The sequence below is a fragment of the Sceloporus undulatus genome, chromosome 1 (assembly GCF_019175285.1).
Source record: "Sceloporus undulatus isolate JIND9_A2432 ecotype Alabama chromosome 1, SceUnd_v1.1, whole genome shotgun sequence".
NCBI lineage: Eukaryota > Metazoa > Chordata > Lepidosauria > Squamata > Phrynosomatidae > Sceloporus > Sceloporus undulatus.
The window spans coordinates 116,033,499-116,055,476 of record NC_056522.1 but is presented as its reverse complement, the minus strand read 5'-3'; the positions used below and the strand labels follow the sequence as shown (position 1 = coordinate 116,055,476).

At 40.8% G+C, this 21,978-nt stretch overlaps 1 protein-coding gene across 1 annotated transcript in view; it reads right to left on the bottom strand.

Moving 5' to 3' along the window:
- ASCC3 (activating signal cointegrator 1 complex subunit 3) overlaps positions 1–21,978 on the bottom strand; it is a 349,893-nt gene that overhangs the window by 238,425 nt on the left and 89,490 nt on the right. The window contains exon 11 of the mRNA XM_042478523.1: positions 16,405–16,569. Within this exon, the coding sequence (XP_042334457.1) occupies positions 16,405–16,569 (165 nt within the window). The remainder of the gene's footprint in view (positions 1–16,404; positions 16,570–21,978) is intronic.

Sequence of the window (21,978 nt, the reverse complement as noted above, 5' to 3'; positions counted from 1 at the left end):
TTTTTATTTTATCAACCACAGCTAAAATGGTTTCCTACATGTCCTAAAAATCATACATTCATTTCATTTTTAATCTATGAGGCTTCAAAACCATGAAGATTATTTTGTTAAAGATAATTAGCTCAACTCCAAAACAAAACTTAAAAGTTTTAGCACTAACATTATGTGATGCCACACAAATTGAAATGTATTTAAAATTCAACTGTTGCCAATACCATTCTATGGACAGACTTCTTTATGATGGAAACAGGAAAGTAAGAATTGTGAACACAGGTTAGAAGGTTAATTGCGCACATGGCTGGATATGTTAATCCCTCTTGATGCAAAAATGTTACTGTTAAATTATTTTAAGGAAATCTTGCTTTCAGGAGAGTTAGAATTAGAACTAGGCTTACTAATTGGAGCAAAGATTTAGATAGCTGCCAACTTGGGAAGGGGGCATATCTATAATGAAAGAATAAGTTTAGAGGATATGGTCTACAGAATCTGTCTTTATGTTTTCTTTCTGCAGGAAAGACAGCAATATTTATAGAAATGTAGACTGTTTGCATTAGGTACTTAAATATGTTAATCCCTATGCTATATTTTCAGCACTGCAATGGAACATTTTTTAATTTGAAAAGGAATGTATCGACAGAGCTTTTTTCTGGATCTTATAATAGTAGGCCAACAATTTGCCCACTTTGTGAGCAAGTGTGCTGGTTTAGATAATTTTTCATAGGGTAAGGTTAAGAAACACTGATCAAAATTCAAAATGTTGTAGTCAATTATTGATAAAAGCTAAAGATGGAGAAAGACAATAATGGTTGTAGTTTTCATTAAAAGATATGTTACAGTTGACTGGAACCCCATCCTCCCAGAAAAACAAAAGTGAGGAGAGAGATAAAAATACTTCTAAATCAGAAGACAGGATTCTGACATTACCACAAGCTCTTCCATCTCCTGCTTGATAATCTCTCTTCTTTCAAAAGACCTTCTCCCACTCCTGGCAGGAAAGTATGAGGACAAAGGGGACAGAAGCAAAAAGGTCTTTCTATGAAAAGTGGAAAGAGAGAGATGGATGGGGAGATTGAGTGCCTTACACTTGACGCCTCTGTCCTGGTAGATGTGGTGCAATACTCATCCTTCAAGTACAGCTGGCCTTCCTTATCAACAGATTTTTTATCCACATATTCAAGCATCTACGGCTTGAAAATATTCCCAAAAACATAAATTCCAAAAAACAAACCATGATTTTTTCCATTTGATATAAGGAGCAACATTTTGCTATGTCATTATATTTAATGGGACTTGAGCATCCATGGATTTTGTTATCTAGGAGGGATGCTGGAACCAAACCCCAGCTGATAACAAAGTCACACGGTACTGTTAAGATCTAGATGCCTATCATACAGACATGGATTTAAAAAGGCTTGAATTTAAGCAGCGAACCTTCTCCCTCAAGAAACTGGGTTGATATGTGCCCTGGAATCCTTGATGCAGTTGTTGTTAGTGATTCTGAACATGTTTAGGCAAGACTGCTAATCCTAGCTATACATGTTTCAAGGCATGTTTCTGTGCATTTTCCTGCAGGGAAAACAAGCAGGGGAACACAAACAGTTGCAACGTGCAGCAACTCCAACTCATTTCCTTGAAATCTATAATAGCTACAGATTTTCTTTTCCGCCACCTATCAAGCATCTAATTGAGTAAATTATGGGACTAACACTGAAATTTAAGAGATATGAAACCTAAAGGACATGAAAAATCTTCATTCTTCTTCTACTCTACTGCACGAAGCAAACAAGAAAAACATCTATTTTCTACTCATTAAGCATGCTGAATATGTTAAGCACATTACATCAGTACATAGAGATTGCCATTAGACAGAAAACAGCACATGTGTTCAAGCTGTCATATTTCAAAACTGCTTCTCCTAAGCAAAGCAGTTTTTGAAAGGAAACGTATTTGCACTGCATAACCTCCCTCTTCCACTTGTCTTTTTTTCTCCCGTAAATTCTTTTTCTTCCTACTTTTCCCCTCACACAAAGATTCCAAAAGGTTGCCTTTCTAACATGCAACCACTTCTAGAACTTATTTTCTCTGAGAAGTGATTGGAGACAGACTCACCAAACTGATAAGTATATAGTTTGAAAGTGATCATTTAAATATATATGTAAGGGGCAGATTAAGAAATTCAGATTAAAAATGCAACAGCAGGATGCTCTAAATTTCTCAGAAAACATCCTTCCTACTATTACTACTTAAAACAACTAATGGGAGAAAAGGGATCTTATCTAAGAATGTGAAACCATCATATGTTTGTATGGACTTATGCTAGCAAGCATTTCTCAAAGCATTTTATTTAGCAAGATTACTACTACATATTAAAATATGTACAGCTGCTTGCAAAAATGTGCAAAAAGATGTGTAAAATGTAAAGGCATACACCAAAAAAGTATATTCAGTTTAGAATCCAAGCACTGAAATGAATATATATTTGGCTTAACTATGCAGAACAAAATGCATTTGTAACTAAGCAACTACTCAATAGCTATGCTATACATGGATTAAACAAATGAATCCTGATGCTTGAAGAACTTTAACCTCACTAGCCTCTGTTAACAGTACAAACAATCTGGTGGGGACAAAAACAGTGAACAGTACATAACATTAACAAAAAAAACTTTGCAATTCAGTTTTATTTTGCAATGGATGAACACCCATATGATTTTTCTGAGAAAAATCACAACTGACAGCTAAAAAGTACAATCAACTCTTTCTCTACGGCGGGGTACAGTAGGTCCGCAGGGGGCCAGTAGGTCCGCAGGGGAGCCGGAGCCTTCAGACGGCCCGACTCCCGCGTGGACCGAAAAAGAAGCTCCAAAATGGAGCTTCTTTTTCCGTCGCGTTTGCGACGTAGTGAGGCGCCAGGGGCGCGCTCGCTACGTCACAAGCGGCGCAACGCGTACGGACGCTCAGCGTCCGATACGCAAAGATGGCGCCGGCCATGTAGAAGGGCCGCCGCCATCTTGTACGGACGGAGTCCGTACTAGGCCCAGGGGCGTCTAGAAGAGACGCCCCTTTTTTAAAATGGGACGTCCGGAGGACGTCCCAAATGGCGGTGCAGAAAGCACCTACATCTCTCTGTTTATCTCACATGTCACTATTAAAGCAGAATAGAATGCAAAAAAGAATCCTAATATATGTTATTGTCAGGTAAAGGTTTTACACTTTCAATATAGAACAATTTACATGCTATCTATGCTGTTATTCTTACAATCTAAGGCCCGTTACAGACCGCCCAAAAGGGGCGGTCTTAGGCCGCTGCCGGTTGCAGCGTGAAGGGGCTGCAGCAGCCAAACTGTGTGACTCCTCCGCGCTGCAAAAAAGAGCGCAAAAATCGCACTCCTTCCGGCAACCCGGAAGAGACGTCGCAAGTGCCAAAGTGCGCACTCGCGACGTCTCTTCTGGGTTGGGACGTGCGGACGCAGAGCATCCACTACGTCAAGATGCTGGCGCCAATCTGTATAGGGTGCCGCTATCTTGACGTATCGGTTATGCGCGAGGGGCAAGGCGCGTCCGGAAGCGCCGCCCCTCACGCGTAATCACGGCGCCTCTTAGGCCCGTCTAGAACGCGCCTAAGTCAGGGAAGGGAAGGCAGTTAATTACTGGTCAAACCACTGGGCTACTTAATTTCTTCACTGAAGGTGACAGCCTCCGGTGAAATTATAACCTCTAAAATCAGCCCTCTATACCCATGGCTTGAAAATATATTTTTTTTTAAATCCAAAAAGCAAACCTTGATTTTGTCATTTTATAGAAGGGACATTATTTTACCACCCCACTGTATATAATGGAACTTGAACAGTCACACAGTTTGGTATCCATAAGAGGTCCCAGAACCAAACCGCAGCAGATACCAAGGGCCCACTGTACATTGAAAATTAACATTATTCTGAAGGGATATAAAACAATACAACAATATGGCATGCCATGCCATAGTGGGGTTATAAAAATAAGGAATAGAGTGTGCAAAATGAAGCGATACAAGGCTAAACATATTTTTTACAAATTGGGCGCATATTGTTGCCTCATTTGTACTGCTTTTTTTAAAAAAAAAATACATCACAGGTCATATTCCAATAAGCACTTCATATCTAATACTTCCTAAGGTGAAAGTCTCATGAAGCCAGTACTAAACTTGTGACATCTGCTATTTAATTTTGAATAAATGTCTGGCACCCCCTCAAGCTATTAAAATGAAATGCTTTTATAAATAATGCTGCAATAAAGAACAGCAGCACAAGGCTGATGGGGGATAATGAGAAACAAACCCAAAAGAAAACCAGTGCAATGAAGGGGCAGCAGTAAACACAGATTTCAAGAGGAGATTATGCAGAAAAATGTGTGATTCAATGGTGCTCCAAAACAGCTGTAAATCATAATAAAACAATCATACACACCTGGACTTCTCATACAAACTGTGCCACACTCAACCCCTCCTATGGCCCCACCCTACCTAACTGGTTTAAAGCTGAAGACAAAGAGAAACGTCTATCACCAGTTCAATAAGCTCTCTACTTCCACACAACAGTCATCATCATGCCACTGCCATCATACGTTATTGCATGTGTTTTTATGTTTCTCTTCTGGCTTAAACAAATATTCATCCTTAATATTAAAGGAAGAGGACCAGCTTGGCATGATGACTTGGCAATTGTCCCTTCAATATCAGGATGGTTTCTAGAGAAGGAGCAAAAGAAAAAAACTGGAAATCAAGTATTCAAAGTGGAACAATGAAATGAGACAATGGCGGGTTACAAACGGCCCTCAAGGGGCCGTTTTCCTGCTGCCGCCATTTGCTGCGGAGGGAAGCCCCAGCGGCCAGACCGCGAGGCTTCCCCGCGCAGCGAAAAAGGAGTGCCGAAATGGCACTCCTTTTGGAAATGCGGAAGTGGCGCCGCAAGGGGCGGAGCGCGCCCTCACGGCGTCACTTCCGCCGCGACATGTCTGGATGCACAGTGTCCAGGGCATCAAAATGGCGGCGCCCATGTGGATGGGCGCCACCATTTACGACGTGCTCCGTGCATGTTGGGGCAGGTTAGGAAGGGGCGACTCTTCCTAACCCTAACATGCCCCTTCCTAACTCTAACATGCACGGAGTGCGTCGTTAGTGGCGGTTTGTAACCCGCCAATGTTTCATATGCTATACAATGGTAAAAAATTTGTATTTCTTAAAAGGCCCAAAAGGTTTTGGCCTTATTGCCAATTGGCCTTCTTCAGAGACTATTCAGGTCCCAGAAATTTCTGGAGTTGCAGTTTGCACTCTCTTTATAAGTGGACTTTTGGGTATTAGAAGGAAGGCAGTATCAAAAGGAGCACTAAAAGGAAGCCTTCCTTCTAATACTCCAAGGTCTACTTATATAGAGTGCAGACTGCAACTCTACAAATTCTAAGAACTGAATAATCCCTGAAGAAGGGCAATTGGTGATAAGGTCAAAACACACTGGACTTTTTAAGAAATAGGTTTTTGGCCATTGCACTGTATAGCATGTGAGACTCGTCTCCTTTCATTCTTCCACTGGTTTATTGAGAAGATCATATTGACTGACTTGAGGAACTGAAACTGGTCCCAGTGAGGAGGCAAGTACATGCTTTATGTCAAAAGATGCAGGTTTTTGAGGTAAAGGAAAGGTGTCCAAGGCACAGGACACAGCACTGAAGAGGGCCAAAGCTGACAATAGTAGTTGCAACAGTAATCAAACACAATTTTTTTAGAGGATGAATATTACCATAGCAAGGTAATAAAGAAAATATGTTAGCAGAGTAATCTTGAATGGACTGAAATTAAGAAAACAAAGTACTGTATAAGGATGCTACTGTTGACAGTTCTACATTTAGAACACCACTATTTCCATTACGTTATCTTTTAACAAGTAACTAATCACCATTAGTTTCATGAACTGCAGTGCACCACATTTAAAAAGGAAGTTTTCTTCAGCTATGTGTCTCATTTTCACATCCAAAGAGTTAGGGATTGATTAAAATACTTTCTTATCTCCACTATAATTTCCTATCCTTGCCTGCCCATCCCAATGAGGCAGATTAGCCTAACTTGCATCTTCATAAAGAATTTAAAACTATGCTTCAAGCATTCCAACATGTTCTCAGTGTAATTCTGTATTTCAAATATATTCAGAATAAGCCTAACCTGGGGGTGGGGAGCAAGTGAGAGAAAAATATGGGGAAACTAACTGTATTGAAAATTACAGTGGTACCCCGGGTTACGAATTTAATTCGTTCCGCCGCCGCGTTCGTAACCCGAAAATCTTCGTAAGCTGAAAAAGCCATAGGCGCTAATAGTGAAAGCCGCGATTTCGTGCGAAAAAGCGCCGAAAAGCACCAAAAAAATTTTCGTAACCCGAAATAACCTTCGTAACCCGGAACAGTTTTTTTTCAATGGATTTTTTTCGTAACCCGGAAATTTCGTAAGGCGGCGCATTCGTATCCCGGGGTACCACTGTACAAGGAAAAAAACCCATGCCAAGTGGAAATTTAGTTGGCCATTCAAAGGTGAGTAATAAGATGACACATAAGAATTCATGGCACAAAGTTTACTGTGTTTCAGAACTGCATATATACAACTAAAGCTAGCACACCAGGAGTTCACCCATTACTAGAGATGCCTGATTTGGCCACAGGAATCTCATGTATGATGCCACCACTCTGGTGGTGGGGATCTTTCATACTGCACAATTATAGTGCTATGATTCCACTTTACCAAATATGGCTGCATCCTATGGAATCTTGAGATCTGCAGTTTAGAAAGTAGCATTTAGAATCCTTAGCCAGAGAGATCTAGTGCCTCTCTAAAGTACAAACCCCAGGATTTTGCCATGGCAGTCAAAGTAGAACCACAAGAGCTAGAACTGTGTAGTGTGAAAGGGCCCAAGTCCAAACGTTTTAACTACAAGTAGGAGTTATTTAAAATTAACTAAAATTACTCTTATGCACAGAAGCAGCTTATACGTTCTCTTTGAAAATGGAGAAGCAGAGTGATTTCAATAAAATCCTCAGTAGACATCTTCTCAAAGCTAGGTTGAGAGATGTGTTTCTCACAGGAAAAGTATCCTTTCCTTTTCTTATCCATTGGAATGCTATGTCAGGCTGAATAGTTATATGAGACCTTTCTGCACTGTTGACTATTCTGTGTGCAAAATAACCTTTTAATGTTCATTTTAGAATGTATGATAATGTTCTGGTGCCTTCTTCTTCTTCTTCTTCTTCTTCATTATTATTTAAAAAGCTGAACTCTTTTCAACACAGAGCTTTCTCCTGCTTTCAGATTAAAAATAAAAAGATTCCTTGGCCCAGGATAGTGAGAAACATTTCTATTTTGGACATTTATTTCCTGTATTTCATCTGAATGATGATGTAAAATGATGATGTAAAAACCATCTTCCCCCATGTGTCCAAAGGACAAAATAATATGCATGTTTGAAGTAATAGTTGCACTAATATTCAGAAATGAGGAAGAAGCATTCTGTAAATAAATTTCTCTACAGAAAGCACTGGGCTGTTATGAGTCTAATCTATGGCTTCTTCACACCTCAGTCTCTTGAAGCAAGCATTCCTGCTAAATCCACCCTTCATCTTCCAAGACAAGAGACACTGGAAAGACCTTGCAGTAGCAATAGTCTAAAGACTGAGAAAGACTAAAGACTGGAAACTGAGATGGAGATCCCCACACTTCTCAGCAGAAATGGATCTTGTTGATCACACTCAGAAGCATCTGTTCTCTTAAAGATCTGGTTGCAATGGAAAGGTAGCATATAAATCTTCAGAGTGAAGGCTTTTCTCTCTACCACTACTATCAGTCTCTTTGCTCTGGTTTTGTTTTCTCCTCTTCATGGATATATTTGGGCAACAAAGGGGGATGGATAGAGATGGGGTGGGATTCTTATGTGCTCATTGCAAACCTGCATGGAGTTTTCTGAGACTTCTTCAGTAAAACCTGGAGCAGACATGCTAATTCCAAACTAAGATGAAGGAACCTCTCTCAATCATTCAGTTAAACAAGTATTGAAATCAGAAAAGACATTTATGATCACACCAGCCAAAAGGTGACACTGTAGCATTTTTCTTGGAGCAAAAAAGAAAAAAATCAACTGTATTAATTTGCTAAGTGGATATTTGCTAAGTGAGCGGTATGGTTACATGTTTTCCACCCTCTATCTCTATTTTAAACGTTTAAGCATTTTCATTTTACATCCCTGTTATTTTCAGGAATGCACAACTTGAAACATCAAAGCTACAAATTAGTTTCAGAAGAACCTTTTGATGTCGTTTCCATAGCATATGAGCAAAGCTCAAAGCCTTTTTCTACTAAAAAGTTTTGTCAATTCAATTTAAATAACTTGTAAAAGCAACCTTTAAAAATTCACAAAGTGCATAATGTGCATTTATGCTTTTATATTCTTAGTTAAGGTCACATCAGCAATTCCAATACAAAGCTTATACCCTGCAAAGTGCTTGTAGCTTGACCCTTGAACTGAATGGACCAAATTTTTTGCTCAGCAAAGGACACTGCTAAAGGCTATCTGGCACACAGCTCCCCCACAGGGCTTTGTGATTACATCTAATCCACAAAGAATTCTCTCTTTCTACATCACAGTAAGAGTTCTTCAGACGCTTACAACAGAATCACTCTTCCCATATCTTAAGTAAGGATTTTCTGAGTTCTTTTAATTTGGATTATCTACAACTGCTTAATTTTTAAGCACCACTTTAGCTAGCTTTATTTCTGGTAAGAACATTTCACCCAACTCTGAAGATTTTTAAAATCATTTTCACACCTGCATTGCATCTAATGAGTAATGGCATTAACTGCTTTTGGTTTTCAATTAATTTGAATAAATTCAAAAAGTCTACATCACTTTCTGAGAGTTCTACATCTTATGAACCTTTCCTTTTTAAAGATAAAAGTTATAGAACCTACACACAGAATTAATGCATTTGGCAGGCATGGTGCTGCGACACAATATGGTTTCTAATCAAAGACAGGCAGCTCTGCTCTTTAGTATGTAAGATGTGATCATGTAGAATACAGTCAGCCCTTTATCCATGAACTCAAGCATCTATGGCTTGAAAATATTTGTAAAATATATAAATTCTGAAAAGCAAACCCTGATTTTGTCATTTTATATAATGGACACCATTTTACTATGCCACTGTATTTAATGGGACTGAGCATCCACAGATTTTGTTTTCCATGGGGGTCCTGGAACCAAATTCCAGTGGATACCAAGGGCTTGTTTGTATATTCTTTTAAGAGTTTTGTGCTGGAAACTTTCAACTTTTGTTCATAGAATAAATCTTTCAACTTCAACTGAAAACCAGTTTCATAGTTTAAAATGTCTGGTTTGCAATTCATGAAGAAGCATATATCATTCATAAATACAGGTATTCTGCACCTTTCAGTATCTCAGTACTCAACAAATCGCTCTTGATGGTTTCAAATTACAGACAGGTTCCATTAATTTGAGGAACCTTCGGCTCTTTCATCAGTTGCCTACCTACAGAAAAAGCAGTATCAGGGCATCTCTGTTCAGGACAGACAGACTTTGTATTTGTGGGGCTTTAATTTAAGATCCAACATATTATTAATTGCATTGTCAACTTTATGCCAGTATTAGAAAGCATTATTTAGCCCCATTCTTTGGAAGCTAGGGTGAGGGGGATGATGAGAGCAAACTGACTTTCTTGTGACTCATAGGGTTGCCTTTTTTGCTGTCAAAGCTGCTACCCTGAGGAAACAAGAAATAGAAAAAGCATTAATCTAGGTTTTTTTCTTGCACAGAGGAACTGAATGATCTTTTTTATGTTTGTTTTAATTGTATATAATTTCTGGTATTTTATTATTTTAGCTGTTTGCTTGTTTCTGCTACTTTGAAATAGTCTGGAGACTTATTCAATAAAGAATACTTTGACTCTGACCAACAGAAAGAGCAGATACTCCTTGAATTAATGGAGCTTGTCTTTATAATTTACAAAGCAGGCCCAGCTGCATCAGGCCTGGCCTAAATTAAGAAGAAGAGTCCTTCCTCCAGTCAATCTCTCATGGTCCAGGCCTTAGAGCAGGGGTAGGCAACCTGCGGCCCGTGGGCCGGATGCGGCCCGGCGAGGCCTTGGGACCGGCCCCAGCCCGGTCCTGCCACCAATTGCCTCCGGGGCCTTTGGCGTTTCGCGCGAGGGGCATGGTGGGGCAATTGTCTATAGAAGCCTCAGAAACATGCATTTATCTTAACATTTTTTTAAAAATCAGCAAATTTTTTCGCATGTCCTCCATTTTTTATTTTAAAAAGTGCCCTCTATTTGAAAATTTTGTCCTACATTTGTCCTGGTTTATTTATTTATTTAATTTTTAAAAAATTATTTAATTGTTTATTTTTTGGCTTCGGCCCCCCAGTTGTCTGAGGGACAGCAACCCGGCCCCCGGCTCAAAAGGGTTGCCTACCCCTGCCTTAGAGGGAGAGAAGAACCACTGGACCTATTCCCCTTCCCCAGAGCCATTCCCTTCTCTTTTTGTATCATGTCTTTTTAGATTGTAAGCCTGAGGACAGGGAAATGTCTAATTAACTATCTGTAAGCCACTCTGAGAGCCTTTGTATCTGAAGAGTGGGATATTAATACAGTAAATAAATAAACAAACAAATAAATAAAGTGTGAAAAGATCAGGCTTTCATCGGTACTGCTTCCTATGTATTACTCAACTATCCTCCGGTTCCCCTTTTTCCTTCAGCCCTCTGGTGTTTCCCTGGCTGGCTCTCTAACTCTTTGAAATAGGGAAGTCAAGGTCTGTACTGTGTTGGCAGGAGGGTCAGGAAGGGGGGAAAGAGACTGGAAACAAGCAGCACAGGTACTTTTGCCATGCTTTGCCTTCCTTCCCCCTCTCCTCTCCACCGGCCTATCAGCTTCCTCCTGCAGGGAGGCTTTGTAATAACAACAACAACAACAACTATTATTATGATGATGGTGATTTTATTTCTTTACTGTCTCTTCTCAAGGCTCGAGGTAGGGTACAAGATGTTAAAATACCAAACACAATTAAAAAAGAAAACACATAAATTAACAGGTAAAGGACAATACTATAAAATCATTAAAATACACCCATATACCAGTAAGTACATACTTAAAAAGTCATAATTTAAAATTGGGTAGGCCTGCAAGAAAGATGTGTCTTTAAAGGAGACTTGATAGCGCAGTGGTTAAATGCCAGTACTGCAGTCAAAACAATGAGTTTAATCCTGTAGGGCTTCCAGTTGACTAAGCCTTCCATCCTTTTGTAGATTAGTAAAACGAGTGCCCAGTTTGTTGGGGCCAACTGGCTAACACACTGCAAACCGCTTAGTGGTATAGAAATGTAAGTGCTATTGCTATTGCACATTATTTTAAATGCAGTCAAGCATCTTCAGCTATTGTATCGCTTGTGGCAGGTTATTCCACAGTTTGGGGGCAGCAGATAAAAAGGTCTGCTTAGAAAATGTTGCCAGTTTAGTCCTGGCTGGTTGGAGCAAACATTTCTCAGAGGACCTGAGTATACAGGGCAAATTGTAAGGGAGAAGGTGAAACTGTAGGTAACCTGGGCCCAAACCATGTAGGGGTTTTCAGGTAGGAGTGTACCATACCCAGGAGTTACAAGGGGAAGAGGTGAGCCCTGTTTCCCCACAGCAAGAGCAGAACTTCTCTCTTCCATCCAATGCTGTGGGGAAAAAATCCAAAGATCATCTAGTCTGACCCTACGGGGAAAGAAATCTGAGGGTCATTTAGTCTGACCCCCTGCTACAAAGAATATAGTGTGTTAATTTATTTAATTTATATACAGTTGTCCCTCCATATTCGCTAGGGTTAGGGGAACAAGACCCCCGTGAATATGGAAAAACCGCGAATAACAAAAGCACTGTTTTTACCTGAGAGGACACCTCTTTAGGAATCTCTAGGTCCTCCAGTGCAACTCTGTGGTCAATGTCCAACATACACTGACCATAGAATGGCACTGGAGTAGCTACAAATGGTCTTTCAGTGCAACTTTTAGTTAAAGTTGACCACAGAGTTGCACTGGAGCACCTAGACAGTCCTAGAGAGAACATATTAATGAAATCCGTGAATATTCAAATCCGCAAATATCAAATCCGCAAATATGGAGGGATGACTGTAATGGCTTAATTTAGCTTTTGCATGTATTCAAACCTGATATAGGTGCAGTATGCAGCGTACTCCCAGAGATACTAGGGTTAGGGGCCACACACCAACCACACACTCCCTAACCCTAGTATGTGTGGGGGGCGCCATCATTATGCAGTGCCGTCCACACGGTGCGCATAACAATGTCATGCACGTGCCGCGTTGAAACAGTGCTGCATGCACGTACCATGTCCGCGCCACCCCATGCCGCTTACGGAGGCCTGGCACAGGTGCAGAAAGGAGCTCCGAAATGGAGCTCCTTTTGGGCCTGCGTATCGTTGGCATGGCAAACAAACGGCTGCACCAACGATGCAGAGAATAAAGGGAGCATGCCCCTATTTCCTCTTTAGCGCCGGGGTGCCATTGGTGCCTAAGGCGCAAGGGCACCCCTTTTCCAGGTCAAAGAGAAGCGGCATTTTGCTGCATCTCTTTGGCCTGGAAAAATGGTGGATTGGGGACACAGGGCTGCTGGTGAGGCTGCCCTGGCCCCGATCCACCGTGAAAAGGGGTGGTCTCTACCGCACCATAGATTGTTATTTTTGTTTCTTAGCAGCCAAAATAAAGTTGCATGCTAAAAAAACCCTGGTTTCCACTTATACTTTATCCTGTTATACTTTGACAGCCCTCTGGTCCCTAAACCATCAAATAGGGGCTTCATGGGGCGGAGGGATGGTGCCCTATACTGCAACATGGGGGATTTACTTTTTAAAGTAAGGTTATATCATTCTAAGATGACAGTAAATTATCTGATTCAAGTTGAGAAGACAGCCTACTAGGGAACAAAGAAGGATGATATTTATTTATTTATGATGCTCCTTTTGCCCAGTCCAGGACTCCAGGTGCCTTACAAAAGTGAAAATGGATATAGCAGTTAAAATACATCATACAAATGTTAAAAGCATATTTAATTTACCAATAAATACATAACCATTACAAGGACAACAAATATAAACACCACAACACATAAAAAGCCCTTTCCCCTTGAGCAGTTGTCCTCAAAAACCTACCAGGTCACCTGCCTACAAAGGACAACCTCTAAGGAGTTTATCACACTCCTTACTTTCTGCCATGCTCCCGTCGCCCCAATGTCAGCAATCTGCGACGGGAGCATCCTGGTGGGATCGCGGATGGCACTTTTAAAGGGAAACACTTCCGTTTTCGCCATGGCAGCGTTCTCGTAATTGTTAGGAAAAGGGCCCTTTTTTAATAACGGATCAAATCGTTATTAAAAAAGGGCCCTTTTCCTAACAATTACGAGAACGCTTCCATGATGAAAACGGAAGCGTTCCCCTTTAAAAGCACCATCCGTGACCCCACCAGGAGGCTACCGTGGCAGATCGGTGACGTTGGGGCGACGGGAGCATGGCGAAAGGTAAGAAGTGTGATAAACTTCTAAGAAACGAGGAACCACCAAGAAGGCCCTCTGCCATGTCTCCACCAGATGCACCCATGAAGCTGATGGGACACAGAGAAGGGACTTCACAGAAAATATAAAGACATGAGCAGGCTCATACAGGAGATACAGTCCTTCAGATATCATGGACCTGAGTCTTATAGGGCTTCGTAGGTCATAACCACAAGTTTGAATTATGGCCAGAAACAAAATGGCAGTCAGTAGAACAAGAGAACAAGAGAGCTGCAGATAAATGTTTGTTATTGTCAAAGACAAGACAAAAACAAATAAACTTATGTCCTCCACCCATTTCAGGAACTGTATGCATATCTCAAATTTATTTATGTCACCAAAAAGAAAAGATCAATTTATATATTATAGCATATCAAGCGTATTCTTACAAAATCTCTCTCTTTGTTTCCAGTGCATTTGCCAAATCTGAGAGATGTCTGATACATTTAACACAATATAAGCAGTGCAGCTCAAGGCCCAGAGCAGACAGAGAACAGTAGTTTGGGTCTTGAGTAATTGCACACTCTTCCAAGTTATCTAATGAGAGCAAACAACATGAATGGGATGCCTAGCAATCAACGTACTCTACGCAGTTGTATAGGACAAAGGATACTTGTTTAAATAAATGATCATTTTTCTTAGTCTTCTTTACAGAAGTCCTTCTGCTCAGTTCCCTTCTCTCAAAAGACAGAGACAGATAAAAATACATTACTTGCTTTTGGTAGCCTTTATTGACAATTAAATGACTTAGAGGCAACTTAGGCACAAAGATGAATTTAACTGTAACTATCTGATTTCTGTGTTTCCTCCTGCTTCTTTGGATGAACTTGCTACACTTCTGAACTCTTGCAAACCTGCAACCTGTCCTCTTGATCCAATTCCTACTCGTCTTCTAATTTCTATAGCTCCTTCTCTTCTGCCCTCTCTTCTCCATATCTTCAATCTCTCTCTCTCTCTCTACAGGCTCCTTCCCATCGGACTTCAAACATGCTCTCATTTCCCCAATTCTGAAAAAACTTTCTCTTGACCCCTCCTCTCTGTCTAGCTATCGTCCGATTTCTCTTCTTCCCTTTCTTTCTAAAGTTTTGGAACGGGTTGTTTATTCTCGCTGTCTTGAGTTTCTTGAAGCCAACTCCATCCTCGATCCCTTTCAGTCTGGTTTCTGCCCACGGCATTCTACAGAGACAGCTCTCACTAAGATCTCGAATGACCTTTTACAGGCCAAGGCTAATGTTCTCATCCTTCTTGATTTGTCTGCAGCCTTTGACACCGTTGATCACTGCCTTCTAGTTGATATACTTTCTGACCTTGGGTTCTCAGACTCTGTTCTCGACTGGTTTAGATCTTATTTGTCTGGCAGATCTTTTGCAGTGGTCACAGGTGGTCAGACTTCGTCCTCTGTTCCCTTATCTGTTGGAGTTCCCCAGGGCTCTGTTCTGGGTCCCCTTATGTTTTCTCTCTACACACTGTCCTTAGGTAAACTCATTAGCTCTTTTGGTTTTTCCTACCATCTGTACGTCGATGACACCCAGCTGTATCTTTCCACCCCCGACCTTTCTCCAAGGCTTGAACATCAAGTTTCGTCTTGTCTCACGGCTGTCTCGCAGTGGATGCGCCATCGGTGTGTGAAGCTCAACATGTCCAAGACGGAGCTTCTTGTCCTTCCTCCTAAGTCCACCCTTCAACACTCCTTTTCTGTCTCTGTGGACAACATTTCTATTCAACCAGTCCAGCAAGCCCGCAGTCTTGGTTTTATCTTTGATTCTTCTCTGTCGTGTATCCCTCAGATCCAGACCACAGCCAAGGCTTGTAGATTCTTCTTATACAATATTGTCAAAATCCGACCATATCTCTCCGCCTCTACTGCTAAGATCCTGGTCCATGCCCTAGTGGTCTCACGACTTGATTACTGTAACATCCTCCTGACTGGGCTTCCTCTTTCTCACCTCCGTCCTTTAATCTCTGTCCAGCATTCAGCTGCACGCATTATCACATCCACCCACCGCTCTGACCACATCTCTCCTGTGTTGGCATCCCTTCACTGCCTCCCCCTCCCTTTCCGCATTCAGTACAAACTCCTGCTATCAATGTTTAAAGCCCTCCATGGGCTGGCCCCTCCTTACTTATCAGACTTTATTTCTCCTCACCTTCCCACTAGGGCCCTCCGTTCTGGTAGTCAAGGTCTGTAGTCCCAGCCCAGGATTTCCCATCTCAGATTCGCCCCTTTTCACTCGCTGCCCCTGACTCATGGAATCTTCTTCCCCCGCGAGCAAGAGCCATCACTTCTTTAACCAGCTTCAAAATGGAGTTGAAGACCATCCTGTTCGGAGAAGCGTTCCCAGGCATTGCATAACTGTCACTTGCTATTTGATGTTCTTTTGTTGCCTGTTTTATTGAATCATTTCCTGTATTGCTATGTATTTTATATGTATTATCCTACTAGAGAGGCAGGCTAACTTCAACAGGCCTCCCTGGAAGTTTACCCATCCATTAAGAAGCCAAGCCCTCCCTCCAGTCCATCTGCCTTGGTCCAGGCCTTGGAGGTAAAGAAGAACTGCTGGCCCTCATCCCCTTCCCCTCCACCACTCCCTTCTCCTTTTGTGCCATGTCTTTTTAGATTGTAAGCCTGAGGGCAGAGAACAGCCTAATTAAAAAATTGTATGTACAGCGGTGTGTAAATTTACAGCGCTTTATAAATAAAGTTTAATAATAATAATGATTTCTCCCTGATAATTCTATTGAGACCTCTGATCCAAAGCTGGAGTTGTACTCACCTGACGCAAAGTGCGTGCTACAAGACTTTCTAGCACAGGTCCTCTATCTTCATGCAGCAGATGTACTTCATCAAGAATAAGGAGCTTAACAAGCTGTGAGAGAGCAACATCGCCAACACTCTTCCTAGTCACGACGTCCCATTTTTCTGGAGTAGTCACGAGCATCTTGCAACGAAAAAGAGAAAAGCTGTACTGTCAGTTGAAGGCTTTTATTTATTTTTCCTCTGATTTAACAAAATGCTGAAATGTTAAGAACTACTCTGTAAGTCAATGAAGTTAAACCCATCCATCATGAAATTGCTTAGCTTGTGACACCAGATCCATTTTAGTGGAGGAGACAATTAGTTTACTGGGGGTCAAATTACACTTGATGTAGGGAGAGCTATGCAGGTTTGTAGGTTTGCCTCTCTGATAGATAGCAACTATGGCATTGCTTTTTTGATGAAAGTAAAGAGAGGGAGAGAATCAACTTTTCCCTTGGAATTACTAATCAAGCACTCTTTCACCCTTCCCCAGCTTCTATTAAACCTTTCTGAAAATAGCAGAGATCTGATCAAAATTTTCCCAGTGTTGCATCCAGCCTTACCCTTAGATGTTTTAAAATAAATGAAGTCCTGACAAATTTGGGCACCTGGAACAGAACTAGATTAGACAAACTGAGGCCCAAAGCTATAACAAGTATATGAAGCTATAGAACATTATCCCAAAATTGTTTTATAATATAACAGTAACAACAACAATAATAAAAATATTTCTTACCCACTCTCCCCAAGGCTCAGGGTGGAGTATAACATACATTAAAACCCATAAAAGTATTTAAACATATCAAGTTAAAATATATAAACATATGATACATTAAAGTCATACAACATGAAATGAAATTAAAAATTATGTATCATACACAGACTTGAGAGAGAGAGAGAGAGAAGCTAGCCAAAGCTCATCAGTAATCAGCTTCCCGTTATATATTCCTTGGTCCCTGGCCCATGGATGACTTGAGCTTATGTGCATTAGTGATCAGGCTCACTAATTTCTTTAAGTGTCAACATTTCTGCCTCAATAGTGTAGAGTTTAATAATACCCTGCAGGAATCCAAAGTAACTGCCTAGGTGTTTACTGCATGGCACTTCCTACTGAAATTTAAGATATTTGTCGTGTATTTGCATCCCTATAGTACAAGTAATAAATCATTGCCCTGAAAGTAATAAATCTCAGGTTCCAAGGAGATGTAGAAACATTACCTTCCTCCTACTATAAATGGAAAAGTCAACTAATATCCATTAAAACAAGTCTTACTGTTTAACATCAAATTCAAGACCTAACTTGTAAACAGAATGAAACAGACAATTTTAATCAAACTAGTACTTTGCAGAAGCTATGGGTTTAGATGTTAAAAACCTGAAGAAACACTTGGGCAATTTATTTTTCTAGTACCATTAACAGTTGATTTGGGGTGGAATGTTTGGTGCACCCAAAGATAGGCTTACACTAGTTAAATTTATTCCCTGTGGTAATCAGAAAACCACACCCCAATGCTCCATCTTACATTAGACCTGTCTGAATTAATACATACTAAGAGGACATTTTTTAAAAAAAAAACCTTACACTCTATCTGCTAAGTAGATAGTTCTATCTGTTTAATTTTATGAAATTCCCCTAGTTGATGCAACACATTGTATTTATGACAAATTGGTGCAGAAAACCCCTGCTTTTGCTCATTTATGTATCCCTTTTTGGACAAAAGGGCATTAGCAGTTATTGTTAGCTCTAGATCTTCTAATTATCTATGAGATGTGGCACAAAGATTTTGCTGCAATTGTGGTTGAGACTAGGGTTGACTTCCAGAGATGGTTCAAAAACACTGATTCATCCTACTACTGTAGTAGTTTCTATGGCGCGTTACAGACGGGCCCCTTGAGGCGCCGTCATTACACGCGAGGGGCGGTGCTTCCTGACGCACCTTGCCCCTCGCATGTAATGAGTGCATCAAAATGGCGGTGCCCTATGCCATTTTGATGTCGCGGACGCATAGCATCCGGACGTCGTGCACTGGAAGTGGTGCCACGAGTACGTGCCTCGCGCTTTGCGGTGCCTCTTCTGGGGCCCAGGAAGAAGCGCCATTTTGGCACTTCTTTGTTGCTGCGCCCAGGAACCGCACGGTTTGGCTGCTGCGGTTCCTGGACGCAGCAACTGACAGCGGCGTGAGACCGCCTGTTTTGGGCGGTCTGTAACACGCCTAAGAGAAGTTGGAGGAAGTTCATGTGTTTCTCTCCACATCCCATTTGGGAGAAAAGTGGGATATAAATCAACTAAATAAAATATAAATAAATAACTATTTTGTCCTGCACCCATTACCCTCAAAATGACAAAGAGAACAGGAAGCTGTCTCATAACAGCTCCTTGGTTCATGTAACTCAGTATGAGTGGCAAATGCTCTCCAGGTTTTAAGGCACAAGTTTCGGGAGCAATTGGAAATACTAGGTACTGCAACTTGGGTAATGGCATGCAAAGCATGTGTTCTACCGCTAAACTACATCCTCCTCTAATAAATGCAGACATTTAATGGAATAGAGATCAGTGTTTTATTGTGGGTAATATAAACTATGAAAGAATTAAAACAAGTGAGAACCAATGGTTCCTCTTCTCACTCCAGAATTCTGTACATTAGAAGCAGCTTGTTTCATATTCTCAAGGTTTTTAGTTTAGTGGCCATTAAAAAGAGACTATTTAGCAACCCAGAATGTAGCAACAGATCAAAGGTCCCCAGTTCCACAGCCACCACTTGGCACCAAAGTTTGCCACATAGGAATGAAAGAGAGAGAGACATACAGAGAGAGAGAGAGAGAGAGAGAGAGAGAGACTGAGAAAGAGAATGAATTGTCTACCCCCCTATCTTCAGTATGAAGTTCTCTGATATGGGGAAACCAGAACATGTCAGTCATTTAAAAAGAAAAGGCAGCTGAGATTCTCACAATATACTGTGTCCACGCATTGAGTAGCAAGGCTCTAACTTCAAACTTTGCTTGGACACCAACTGTGGTCTTTAATGAACCCATGGATGCTTCAAGCAGTGCATGTACAACCCGAATTTATAAACTGTCATCACACCATTACAGAGGCAACTTATTAGCACTTTGAAATGAGCCATGTCAACCACAAAAATTAGCAGCTGTAATTTTCATAGAACATTAATTAGCAAACTGTGATGAAATATATTTAGCAATGCATATTAAGAATGTAAAGGTGTGAAATGCTACAAATGCAAGCTACTTAGCTAATTTGCCAAAGCTAAACTGGTACTGCTGTGATCACATATCCTCCCTGTGCCACAGTCATGCTGTCACAATTTAAAATAACAAACAGATGCATGTTTCTTTTTTTCACTTCATTTTTAAAGTGTTTAGACATATTCTGTATTAAGTATAGTGCTCTTTTATAGCAGCACGTTATAATTAAAAGTTGATGATGACACTCTAAATAATGCCAAGAATTAAATGTGGAATTCTGTACACTGTCACACCGAAAACAGTGTGAACACATTGCACACAGCTGCTGCACAATTTCCACCCTTAAATTTCAACAGGGCTCTGACAAAACACCATTCAGACAAACAGAGGACAAAGACTCCACCACAGTCTGTTGGGCCCAGTTCAGAACTAGAAGACTGGAATAAGTATAACTGCGCAATACTACTTTAAAAAAATATTTATAATTAACAATAGTGGGATGGGGATAAGTAAGCATGAGCAACTGGAAAGATGGGTGGGAAACTCCCAAGAGATTGTGAACCACATGGCAGGATCCTGTAAAGCTGCACTCTTCACACATAACAGTATACCCACGTTTAAACACAAAATTCATTTATGTTTGATGTATACCTTATACACATATACCTGAAGATAATGTTATGCAAGATTTTTAATAATTTTGTGCATGAAACAAAGTTTTTGTACACTGAACCATCAGAAAGCAAAGAAATCACTATCTCAGCCATCCATGAAAAATGTTTCAGATTTTGGGGCATTTCAGATTTCAGAAAAGGAAGTCTCAACTTGTATCCCTGCACTACTGTTTTACACAGAGAAGAGACTTTTGCACAAGTAGTTAAACTATGGCCTATTACAGACAGCCAAAATAAAGCTGCTTCGAGTCACAGTGGGGGTATGGTGGAGCATGGCTTTGGTGCAACTTCTGGACTCTTAGGATGCATGCATCATTGAAACACCATACCTCCACTGTGACTCAAAGCAGCTTTATTTTGGCTTTCTATAACAGGCCAATATCTCACTTTCCTTGTTAAATAAAGGCTTTTCCTTGGCCTAACACAGTCCAGGGGTGGGGAATGGCAAAATTGTTCTTCAACATTTTTGGTTTTTGGGAAAAAAATGAACAAAAAGGAATAGGCATGGGAACCTTATTGAAAATAACTGCTGCATATTTTTTGAACCTTTAATGAAAATTGAGACTGAATGTATTTTAAAAATTAGAAGACTAGGGTTTAGAAGAGCACCTATAAAGGTGCTGCATAGAATCATCAAGTATAAAGTTATATTTATATATTTTAAATTAAATACTAAAGTCACAATCATCTGTGCCATAGTACAGTCGGCCCTTATTATCCATGGTCTTGCCATCTACAGTTTCAAGCATCCACAGACAACAAGCCCGCATTGTCCCCAATGGCACATGGCTACGCCAACATTGAAAACAGCCCCCATTGTCCCATGGTGGGTCATGCATGCAATCACACTGCAAGTTCCATTGTCCCCAGTGGTGGCACTGCAGTGTGCATGCACCACCACAGGATAACGGAGGTTGCTCCTAATGGTGGCGTGACCACGTGCACATGCCGCCATTGGGGACAATGCAGGCTTGAGCATCTCTGGATTTTGGTATTCGCTGGGGGGAGGGGATCCCGGAACAGATCCCCTGTGAATACTGAGGGCCAGTTGTATTCCTGATTTCTCTGTATTGATATGAAAGCAACAATGAAGACAGCTGACAGGGAAAAAATAAGATCATCTCATTTGAAATGTGCTTTTGAAGGAGAATGTTAAAAATACAACCAAAAAGAGAAAGAAATGGGTTGAAGACCAATTTAAGCCTGACCTCCCACTAGAAGGCAAAATGACTAAATTGTGGCTATTGTAATCTGTACACATCTCACTGACACAATTCATTGAAAAAATTATAATACCCAGTACTGTAATGTGAAAGCAAGCTACAAGAAAAAAGGAAGATGTCAATTATTATTATTATTATTATTATTGTTGTTGTTGTTAATGTTATTGTTGTTATATTATTTGTATCCCGCTCTTTTCTCAGGGCTGCTGCAGCCTGGGTGCCAGGCACACTTTGAAGGCTGCTTTTCAAAGTTGGGAAGCTCCCAGCTTTGAAAAGTGGCCTCTGAAGCTAGGCTGGGCTGCATTCACCTGGCGGAATTGACAGTGAATTACAGTGGTGCCTCGGGTTACGAAATTAATTCGTTCCGCGGCCACTTTCGTAACCCGAAAAGCCTTCGTAAGCCGAATTGCCATAGGCGCTAATGGGGAAAAGCCGCGATTCCGTGCGAAC